We start from the raw sequence: 12,281 nt of genomic DNA on the forward strand, positions 1-12,281 counted from the left end.
AAGTTCTAAGTGAAAGAGTTATCTCGGACACATCTGAATTCACTTACGTCTTATCGAGTCTTACCACATGTGACCAAAGCGTACTAAAAGAGTTTGTATGAATTTATTGATATTGACATCGAATTGAAAATAAGTTGAAAATATCACCTTTAAAGCTTGTTTTTGATTGCATTTATAGCCCTCAAAACTTCATCCTCAAATATTTCGATAATTCTTTCATAGAATTTGTTCAAACTTTGCCAACATTGAGGCGGCTATGTGTGGTACAAAGTCCGTTAAGTAATTTCCGAAAAAATTCCTGGTGCAGAGGGATACGAGGGAAAGTGAACGTCATTTCGTTTCTATGGCAACTCCGATGTTAATAAAACCACTAGTCATAACGAATGTTCATCTTTATCTTATACAGCTGTTGTAATCTTTTTTCGATAGCGTTGTTAAGAGGGTCTCAATGGGGTTAACCGACAGCCGTAAAACGGCCAAAAATTTAGCCGTAAGGCGTAAAAATTGGAAAATTTTAACCGTTAGCCGTAAAATATTTTAACCGTAAAAAACGGTCAGTAAGTTTAAGTAAAGTTTTAATAAAACAGACTAAGGACTAAAATATGTTTCTTAACAAGGGAAATTAATTTTAACTTTTAAAAACAATGGAAATTAATTTTTAACTTCTGTTAACCGTAATAGAAATAAATTAATCGTTAGTCGTAAAACAGCCAAAATTTTAACCGTTAAACTTAAAAGCCACCACCACATTGGGACCTTCTGTTAATGGTGACGTAGCTAAATCTCAAACTTGAGCGGTGTAACGCCTAAAAAGTCCAGTCGAGCCACCTTAAGTTAAAACTGCTCGCCCTCGTTTAACTGATAAGGGATAAAATAATAGTTTCTAGTTGGCGTGGGTAAGTGAAGTACTTAGTTGACTGTCAACTAGAATTTGATAAAGAAAGGTGGCTCGACCCAGTATTTCTCTAGCGATACCTACCAACTTTGAACCTGTCACACCTGTGGAGGCTAAAGCCAATGACATATCTATTATATCACATGAATTACTCACAGACTGAACTGCAATAAGATATAATTTTTTTTCAGCTCGATTAGCTTTTTAGTTATTTTGAGTAAATTTACCGATTATTGTTTTAATATATGTTTGAATTGTAAAACTTATTTTTTCTTTTGGTAATAAAGCGTGTATTGTTGTTGTTGTTGTTGTTAAATATTTTCGAAATCAGAATGAATATCACGTGACAGTGACGTCACACAAATTTGAGCTTACAATCGAATTTTAGCCTATAACCGCATTTTCTCTTGAGATCCACCAAGCTACGTGTACCTTGGGTATTTGCCTTCAGCTGTGCGGGGTTTCATCAAAATCTACATTTTTTTTGAGATGGTATAATTTATGCGTAAAATAACGATAAGACTTCATATAAAGAAATTTGCTACTTTTTTAAGTTTATGAATGAAATTCTTTAGCCATCATTCCTTTAACAAATGTCCAATATGTACGATATCCAAACTATTAGAAGAAGGTAGACTTACGCGATTTCGAAAAAAATGTAAGAAAATATATAAATCACAGTGAAGCTCAATGTTGAGCTTTATTTACCATTTCTAAGGCTACTTCGTGAAAAAAGCGATTATTTCAAAACTCTTCAATTATTTTTCTCCAAAATTTTCACAGTAGCAATTGGTCGTTACACTACACAATCCCTGAATTTCATGCTCGCTGAAAACTTCTAAATTTGTCTAACATAAACGCAGCCGGCGTTAACCTTAACGTTCGTTGGAGTACGATAAGATGACAAACCCCCCCCCCCCCCCCCTGCGCTCAGGTTGCCTTGTGACTATCATCTGGAACAGGCACAGAAAGCAAACTATTTTGAGCGAAAGAAAAATACAGTAGGTTAGGCTTTTCGTTCATTTGGCGTTCTTTCCTTCTTTTTCCCTCACTTTCTTTTGTCCTTTTTGTTGGCATTTCTGTCGCCTTTGTGCGCGTTGAAAAGTTTCCAGCTAGACGTCAAAGAAAGTCAACATTTTACAATTAATAATGTTACAGCCGAATGCAACTTCACAAGGTCAACCATGAAAATCATCTTATGTCGTGAAAAGCGATGACGTCACAAGTGTTATAAGGACCATGGTTCTTCATCACGTCTTTGGACGGGTTAAGCAGCCAATGGGTTAATTGATTATAAGTTTCCTTTGGGGAGGGGGGGGGGAAACTCGAGGTCGTTTTGCAAACGACGAATTTACATGGAAAATGAGACTTTTATTGCAAGTCACATACAAATTACAATACTTACATTACAGTATGAAAAACTACTTACAAAGCATTACTAGCATCACAGTACTTACACTAATAACACCACTTTACAATACGCAACGCTACCTAAAATAAAACACTCTTACATTACTCTGCTTACAATACGATACTTAGACTTACATTAGTTGCATTCAATACTTACACTTTTTGTCTGCACTACACAGTGACACATACAGACCATGCAGATGCCCAATTGACTCCCTTAAACTAACTACTAATTAAAAACTATGTGACTTAAATTTATCAAGCGGACTTCCATTTCTTCCCTTGAAATAAACTAACATAAATTTCAACAGAACCTCCCATCTTATCTGAAAATCGCGAAGCTTTCGGTTCTTTATAGCAATCCTCCTTTAAACATTGGAGAGTTCTTATTTTTTGTTTTCTCCAAATAGTTATCTTACCTAGAATTATCAAGTAATTTGATAAAACTTTCCTATGAGGTAAGCCAATTATGATGTCTTTTAGAGACAGAGTTAAATTTTCACCGGTAACATCAAGCCACCGGACTGTAAATCTCTTCCAGGAGCCCGCATAAAGGAGCAGCTAAAGAAGAGGTGGTACAAACCTTTCATATAGGTTCCACAAAATAAACACTTGTCCGAATCGCTTAAACCTATGGAAAATGATTCGTGTATTTGACAGTATAGTGTATAGAACATGAGACTTAATCAAATGTCCTGGATGAACGTGTTTCGTAACTGTCACAAAACGGATATTTTTATCGCATTTTTCAATTTTCAGACGTGGATGATAATAATTTAGAAGTGATATCTAAAATAATCTCAAGTGAAAGCAAATTACATTAATGGTTGCAGCTACTTAACTGATTATACAATTCTATGGCCGCCATCTTTGTAACATGGCGGCTGTATACTTTTTTACATTAAATTCGCTTACAAAACTTACGAAACTAATACAGCTTCTTTCCACTCATTAAATTACAATAGAGCTACTTAAACTACTCAAAATACAACTATTTGCACTGCTTACAATATGCTAACACTGCTACTAACACAGCTACTAACACTTTATACAATGCAACAGATACTTTACGCTGCTTACTAAACTAATCCAAATACTTACATTACTTACAGTACTAATACAGTTACACTACTTAAAATGCAAACTACTTACAGTACTTATACAGCTTCATTACACTACTTATATTACAACACGATTCCAAAACTTACTGAAACTGTATTATTACGCAAATATTTTCGTAATTACTCGCTCGTAATAAACGCTACACTGCATGAAGCTATAATTTTGATGAAACAATCCTGATAGTTTTTTAATGTTTTTCATGGAAACAAACAATCTATTAAAACTGATGTTGAAGTTGTCCAGCAAATAAGTGTAAAAACCAGTGCATTTTTTACACTTTCAGTAATTTTCACCCGTCAAAATTAGAAAGTACTAAATTCCATAAACTCGCTTTTTGTATTTTTATCCCAGAGAATCGTGTTCCTTTCTACCTTGAAAATTTTAGAACACTTCCCCCCTCCCTCACACAATTTCATTCCATGCGTTCCTGGCTACGAATTCTGCAATATGAAAAGCCGGACTCCTCGTATAATAACGACAATTAACTCACTGCAACAACAGGGGAAAACGCCGCCATTCGACTTCCGCTCTTAACATAACTTCATGTCCATATTTGTACTTTGTATTTCTCGTGAAAAAAGTATTAACTTGATCAGCTTAGTCTAAGCTATGTTTTGTACTCATAGTTTACACATTGTATAAACAGTTTGTTCAAGTGTAGCACATTGCCACCTTAATAAATCAGAAGCCGTGCGTCAACTTAATTGTAACCATTGAAGTCAGTGTTGTCATATATTATTATCCAATTCCGTATAGTGGAGTACAAATAATGCACAAAACGAGTACAAATATCTCATGTTATTATTCAACACATGCGCGCGCTGCCCATATATGGTCAAAATGTTAACGATATCTGCCATTCGTACATAACAGATATCCTGCGATATTCGTAGGATGCGAAGATTCGTCTGAAATATTGTAAAGCGCTGCATAATAACAGTTTTTCTATGTGCAAGATGTGTTTCGTTGACAATTTGTTGAATAATAAATCAATTATCCTGCTCAATCTTGCGGAATATCGTCTGATTTTAGCCATCTCGGCCTACGGCCTCGTCGGCTAAGTATCAGGCGATATTCCGCGCGATTTCGCAGGATAATTGTTAAATATTTTTCCCATGTAGTTCTCTTAGTCCTACTGGCAACGCAAAAGAACACCATAAACAGTGCATAGTCAAGTTTGCGGAAAAGAAAAAACGTTGGATAATAAACGTAACCTGTCAGATTGGTTAAACTATAGAATGCTCAGCCACTTAATATGCATCTTCAAATGATGCTCCCACAGTCCCGCTTCCGTCATAATTTACATTACAAGTCATAACAAGCTTACGGGCAAAATAACCAGCTGACATCACAGAGAAAGAAACACGGTGTGATTGACATGAGAGTCAAAGTAAGCACAATACCCGTGTGTATATGTTGTCCTTTGAGAAGTGCTAGGAAGGGCTTCGACTTCGGACTGCGGGACTGCGGGAGCATTTGCTTCACTAGCCTCACTTTTTTGAGAGTGCAGGTCTGTTGAAGCTGGCTTAGAATTGTGTTGTTCCCCTCTGCGGGACCACGGGAGTAGTAGATTAATAACGTTCCAAAGTGGCCGGGTATTCTAAACTTTCTAATTATCCTTGACTCGCCAAAAGGTGCATAGAACTCAATCGAAAAAATGCCTAAAATACCTAAAAAGATATAAGCATCAAAACTTTCTCTGTATGAAACTCTCAATAAAGATCGAGAATCACTAAAAATTAAATCAATCACTTAGCTGAAGATCGCTCATAAAGTGTGCACTAATGACTATCAGGGAGCCAGATTGCAAGATCGACCTTCACAGAACGGTTTTTTCAAAGTGTCGTAAAACCAAAACTGGCCAATCACAAAAGACACAGACAATCTGATTGGAGCAATCAAAACTCGTAGCCTGCGCGAAGCGCGGGGAAACGTTTGCAAACGAGCCAAGATTGGCTTTGATTTTACTTCTGATTGGCTGAGAAAGTGGCATGAGTGTTTTAAAGCAATTACTAAGCGCAGTAATGCAAAACCTGGACACACTGAGCGTGCTATGTTAGCGTGTTGTGAGCGTGCTATCACCTTTGTCTCTGTTTTCCCGTGAAGGGTCACAATTATTTTCGATACAGTAAAAATTCGCGCGTAAGAACCTAATTTTTCCAGGTTAACACAAATTAAGGCAATTTAGGTTCTTAATGTTAATAGGTTCTTATTTTCTCAAGAAAATTTATATTGTTGCTAATAGAACTTTTAGTGGTATTCGGCCTATTCCTTGTAATGCATATATAAAATTTGCATACCACATAAGTGTAAAAAATGAAGCACTAATCATTCAGAACATAACATTATATACACTGCACATGTACAGTAATGCCTTGTCCAGATTTATTTTCCCAAAATTAAACATTTTTAATCAATTCTAAAAAATCAGAACCTGTTTCCAAATTTTAGGCTAAATAGGTTCTTAAACTGTAAAAAGAGGGTCTAATTTTCAAATTTTAGCCGAACAGGTTCTTAAATGTTAGGTTCTTACTCGCGGGTTTTTACTGTACTCAAATAAAAGCTGCTCTATAGTGTATAGAAATGAAACCAATTTCCTTAACGTACAAAAATCTTCCACGTGTCACCCAGGGTCATGCCGAGTATATTCAAATCGTCGTCACAGGTCGGAGGGTTACCTTTAATTGCATAGTAATGTTTGTCTTCCCACAAAAGTGGTCTTGAATAGATGCGTTTATCATTAAGAAAACCTTCATGCCCCCATCGGTTTGTAGTCGGAGAACCCCAGCTACCACAGTTGTTGGCCAGAGTTGAGTTGTCATCTGGAAAACTCGTGAAAGAGCCACAAGCTTCAGGCACCGTGTCAGAATCGGTGAAAAACTTCACTACGTTAGCTCCCTTGGTATCTTTGTTGGTCATGATGTGAAACACTCGGCCTCTCTTCTTTTTAAAACAGTAAAACCGGATCTGAGTGAAGCCCATGTCGATTTTCAACTGATTAAAACCATTTCGCACTAAATAGTGGAAATTGGAATTGTATTTAGGAAGAATCACTCTGTAATAATCGGAATTAAAAGGCGGATCATCTAGAGAATTTGCATCATTCATGCGGAAACGACTGATGAGTGTCCATCCACCTGAAAGAAAAATGTAACAAGGTAAAGGTCTTGCCCAAGAATACAACAAAAGACCCCTGTTATGGCTCGAACCAGGCTGCTTGTGACTGAATCCAAAAACTAAAGCAGTTTAAAACTTTCATTGTCGTTGGTGACATGTGTTCTATTTATCTGAGTTTGACACCTTTTCATGAAGGGCCTAACTGCACAGCAAGTTAAAAAGGTAATCATCGTCAGAGCGAATTGAGAGATTGTTTGCCAACACGACGTCACGCCAGTTATTCACTGAGGCTGTTACCATTTTTATAACTTAACTGCTTGAGTGTGTTCTAATGATGTAAAAGAGGTTAAAAATAAATAAAAGAAATGACGAGGAGGACATTGAGAAATAGAAAATGATATCGGATTAACGCACCTTGATCAGTTGTCATGTCACAGAACACTGTGAAGGGGTCCCGTGAGGCGGCAGGGTCGATCCAGTACTCACCATCTCCCTCAGAGTCACCGCTTATCAAAATATCTTTACAAGAGGAGCCTGGAACTGAGGATTTTGAACCTTTCTTTGCTGCAAGAAACAAGAGCAGAGAATTATTCATTAAATTAATTAAAGCAGGAAAATTGAGGCGTACAAGTTCGTTGCTTTATCACGCAATCTGCAGTCTTTTGCATCTAATCGCTACATTCACAAACAAATCACATTTTGAAGGATAACCGGCCCGTGTTAGTTCCTTCGTTTTATGAACCCGGGACAGTCTTAATTGCGATGTTGCATAACAGACCAGGATTGGTAAATACAGCTATGACTCAGTTGAAAACCAATATTACTTGGCGTTCCATGCGAAAGGTAGTTTGGCGGTTTTTCAGATGTGCTTAAAAGTTTGTTCGTTTATCAGGTATCAGTTGAACGTTTAGCTACCTATAAGTTGTCGGTTAAACGTTTGGCCGACGGTTATAAGTTGTCTTTCAGAAGTTGTCACTTAAAGGTATGGCCGTCTCTAAGTTGAGAGGATCAGTTAAAGTCAATACTTTGTCTGTTAAAATGTTACGTTATTTGTCTGTTGAAAACTACCGAGACCCTTGTCGGTTGAAAAACCGTAGCTAAATGAACAAACCTCGAATGTTATTCTCCATATAAGTGGCAGCTGGATGTTCCACAAAATCTTCAGATCTCGACCTCTTTGTTTCGTTCTTTATTTGACATTCTTTGTCATTCCAGAGAAACGTCACACTTTGGCATGTTTCCTCCAGACTGCATAGGAAGTAGCAGCGAGCAAAATTGTCAGCGTGCATAGTTCTCAAGTCATGCCCAACTAAAGCGAATCCAAATTCTTCTCTGTTGTCCTTGCATGCACCACCACCAAAGACTTCTACGGGGTTGACCAAGAAGTGGAACAGGGCACAAGGGATTACTGCTGCGAAACACATCCTGAAACATACAATGCATGGTCTCCATCAGCAAAATAAAAAATGAAATACGTGAAGATTTTCTTATTGGCGAATAGACGCATGCACGGTTTATTTCAACTGAGTTTTGAGCGCTAGAAATTATAATAAGTTTGCGTTTCTTTTAATTTACCAAGTGGGGTGGAGGTGGGAGGTGCGACAGAACCAGCCGTCACCAGTGCAGGTGGATAAATGCAAGAAGTTAGAAGAAAAACAATCAATGACCTAAATTATCTAAAACTCCGTTTATTTGAAAGCTTTCCATTAGTTATTTGTAAGTCAACTATAAATTGCCTTCCCCACGAGGAAGTAAATCGTTTTGTAAACTGAAAGATTTTATGAGTACAAGTTGTAAATAAAAAATGAATAAATAAGCAAATCAATCGATCAAACAGTTTGTTCACTGACAGCTTCTTATTGCCGGTAACAATGTCTTCACATGGTGTCTCAGTAAATATTTTGCCTATGTACTGATCTTGATTAATTGTTTTGAAGCTCTGCATGAGATGAATGCGAGATTGTATTAAGTAACTTATTTCTGAGAAAACAAAATAAAGAGCTCTTTGTAGGGAATTTTTTTGCAAAATTTAGCCTTAAACATTAAGCTTAACAAGTTTTACTATTGTAGGGCATAAATGCGAGATCCTCTTGGGTAAGTGATATTTCTGAGTAAGGTAAATAACGAGTTCTCACTATCCTTATTTTGGGGAAAACAAGTTAATTACTTCGATTCTATTTTAACTTTGTGTGGCATAAAATAATAAACTTTATGTGTGGCGTAAAATAATGAACTTTAACAGTCATTGTTTTGAAACATATAGCCATCTCAGCCTAGGGGAAGGCAAGGTGATTAATTTAGTTGTATTCTAGCTTTGAATGGCATAAAAGACATCTTTTCGAGTAACTAGTGATTTTTAAGTAAACAATATAAGCGCCCTTAGTGATGTTTGTTTGGAAGACGTATTTGCTTATTGTTTGAATAAATCAATCACTCAGCTGACGATACAGCAGCCAGCATTCACTGAGCACTAAACAAATTAAAAATGGTTGATATATTCCTGCAGAAGGGATGATTACTGATGACTGTTGATTAGCAAATTGTTAAAGAACTTAATCAACATTTTGAAAGGTGTGGAACATAACAATGCACCTTCAGCGATCAACTGCTGCGAAGTAAAATTACTTGATTGTAACTGTTTACTTGATGCTAGAACTAGAACTCGTTCAAAATAACACAAAGGACATTTTGCACCGTATATTTTTGCGCGAGCCAATTTCATTAGAATGTCGATCGCTTGTTCTGGTACCAATACGATTGTGACCCCGATCAGGATACGACCGTGCATTCCTTTGACATTCGTTTTGAAACTATTGTGTCGTTTTAGATAGGACTATGATCGTTTCCATAACTACCATTGATATCTATCCTCTTTTTAAAGTGACCTATTATTGTTCAAATCTATGCCAACAACTGATTTCCAGATATTTATGAAAACTCAAACATTTCTAAGAAATCAAAACTTAAAGTCAGTTTAGTAAGAGTTGGATCTGGAATAGATGTAGTTAAAAACGCTTAATGTTGAAATTCTGATTCGATGGTAGATGTGAGAGACTTAAAATGCCCAAAATTACTGTAAATGGTCTCATTTGCCTCAAACCAAAGTCCTCGCGTCTCACACAGCCGGGGTAAGAAATGAGACACAAGAACGCGACTGACGAGACGGTTCCAAGGAATATCTTGTATTAGTGACGCCGATGTTTGATTCTTTATGTTGCCGAACGTTTGACGATTACATTCCAAGGGCTATGTTTACTTGTTGAGTAAACGTTGTGTTAATCAACTAGTAGCTACTGTATCTACTGTGTCACTACTGTATCACCAGCTTTAGAATGAAACGCCGCGGCGTAAAATTACACAACGACAAGAACAAAAGCATCATCCATCAACCTGCACAATTCCTTTGTCGCAGTGTCAATATTAGAATTCAAAGGAAAAGAAACTGTTACTTTTGCTAGTTTTCAACAAGATTTGCTTACCTTTTCAGAGGCATTTTTTAAGTGATAAAAGTACCAAGTACCAAAAGCTTGTTTAAGGTTTACCGCACTCAGTAAGTAATCGTCCAGAGAATGGGAATAAACTCTCAACATGGAGAAAGTCATAAAATGGCTTATTAAAGATTTATTGTACCCCGAAGCCCGTCATGAATAAATTCATAAATTATTTAACATGCACTTGTAGAGAATTGAATTTTGGTAATTGATTTCACAGTGGAAGAATGTGACTTGAAGCCAAGTAAAATCAGCTTGGAACAAAGAAAGCAGGGAGTCAAAGTCGTTCGAGAAGGGATACATAATTTACGGTGTTTGAATTGAAACTTCAAATTACAAATTCACCGTATACAAAACTATGCTTAAATACAAAAATCAATGTGTATTATATTTCGTGAAAGTGCATTTTTGAAGCAAAAGAAAATAATGGCGAAATTTCCATGAAAGTTGGTACAAAAATGTTTTTCTCCTTATACATTTTATTTGCAGTTCTTTTTTGGGTGAAATCTCATTCTCGGAAAATTCAAGTTTTACTGATTTCGTGGTTTAGGTTTATCGTTGCCATGGAAATATCACGTTTTCTAAAAATAAAACATATTTAAGAACTCAAGACAGTTACCAGTTTTACTTTTTTATGCAAGGGTGAAAATCGCCACCCCCACCCACAAAAAAGGAGCCGTATAAGGGTTACCATAGAGGTTGTATTCAATACATCAAGCACTTGAGCACTGTCTGACCACGGTAACGCCCACTGACAATTTATATCACCATGATCTAGACAATTGATCATTCATGGTGCACTATATAAATAAATAAATATTTGAAATATTCCTGCAGAGAGGATGATTCCTGATGACTGTTGATAAGCAAATTGTTGAGGAAGTTAGTTAACATTTTGAAAGGTGTGGAACATAACAAAGCATTTTCAGCGATCAACTGCTGAGAAGTAAATTTATTTGATTGTATCTGTTTACTTCAAGCTAGAAATAAAACTCGTTTAACATAACGCAAAGGACATTTCCCACCATATGTAATTAAGCCCTGACCAAACGGCAACGCAAATGGACGCAAGTTAAAAACTTGCATCCACTTACGTCTCCGTTTGGCCATGACTTGCGTTGACTTACGTTGACTTTGGTTGAGATCAAATTTGCACTTAAGTTAGCGCAATGAATGATTTGCCACTGATCGGATTCCTCTGTTATGCGCAAAGGATTCTGGGATCGCTAGGGGGCAAACAAAGCAAGTCGCTCGAAGGAAATGTATGGCGAAAAGTTGTTTTGACGTCCAAAAAGACGATTTTTGAAGGAGTTCGACGCTTTTTCGCCGCTATTTTATCAGAAATGGATTTGGACCATGTTGGTACGTGGGAAGTGTAAGTTTTAGTCTGTATAACCTCGAAATATGTGATAAAATCTATCGATAAACACGTTGCTTGCGTAAGATTAATATTGTGAAATTTTTGTCGCGTAATGCTCTCGAAATATCCCAAAGTTGGGCATAAATCGGGAGAAAATAAGTCAATAAACCCTATTCAGTTGTAACTACGTGTGTGCAGACTGGTTTTTGGTTATCTTTGAACTCAGTTATACAAATAATATCGGGAATATGCCTGGTGGCGATCACTGTGCTGTGTGGGGTTGTGACAACGATCGAAGGTACCCAGAGAAGCAACAAGCAGCTATTTCAAAAAGAAATAGTGTTTCGTTTCCAGATTGCGGAAGGGTGAGAATAGCTTAACTTTAAAGGAGAGGTGGGTTTGGGGTTTATTTTAATTTGGAGGTCCTGGCGTATGGAATTTTTGCGCGAGTGAAAATGAAAAGAACTTCATATTCAGTAGTAACTTCCCATTTAACATCTACTGTCCATTTTATGTAAAGGAGACAAACTCAGTCCTCCTGCAGTTTGGCAGAGTTCAAGTAACACATAACATTTCTCCTTATAGCAATAGCATGTGTTTTTCTCTCCAAATTAAGTTAAATAAAGGGAGTTTGCCTTCACCTTTTTTACTCATCCAATGAAAATTAAAAATGGCACTTTATAGCATAACTTTGAATGTTCCATCAATGAAAAAATAACTACAGAAATTATTATGAAATTATTATCTTTTGACAAAAATCGTGAGGTATATAAATCTCTAAATTGATCACATTTTCAAATCAAACAAATGCAAAATTCTAGACAAACCAACACCCTGGTCGACAAGAACAGAGATAAGCACAAATACACTGTTTCAAAGCCATTTC

At 36.6% G+C, this 12,281-nt stretch overlaps 1 protein-coding gene across 1 annotated transcript; it reads right to left on the bottom strand.

Moving 5' to 3' along the window:
- Positions 1 to 4,891: 4,891 nt before the first annotated feature.
- On the bottom strand, positions 4,892 to 10,118 carry LOC144648995 (uncharacterized). Its single transcript, XM_078508451.1, has 4 exons — positions 10,024 to 10,118; positions 7,656 to 7,969; positions 6,959 to 7,108; positions 4,892 to 6,564 (listed from the first exon to the last, which is right to left on the bottom strand). The coding sequence occupies exons 1-4, from the start codon at positions 10,035 to 10,037 to the stop codon at positions 6,026 to 6,028; spliced, it is 1,017 nt and encodes a 338-aa protein (XP_078364577.1). The 5' UTR covers positions 10,038 to 10,118; the 3' UTR covers positions 4,892 to 6,025.
- Between the last annotated feature and the right edge of the window lie 2,163 nt (positions 10,119 to 12,281).

This window comes from Oculina patagonica, chromosome 1, assembly GCF_052425735.1.
Source record: "Oculina patagonica isolate OP01 chromosome 1, crgOcupat, whole genome shotgun sequence".
Classification (NCBI taxonomy): Eukaryota; Metazoa; Cnidaria; class Anthozoa; order Scleractinia; family Oculinidae; genus Oculina; species Oculina patagonica.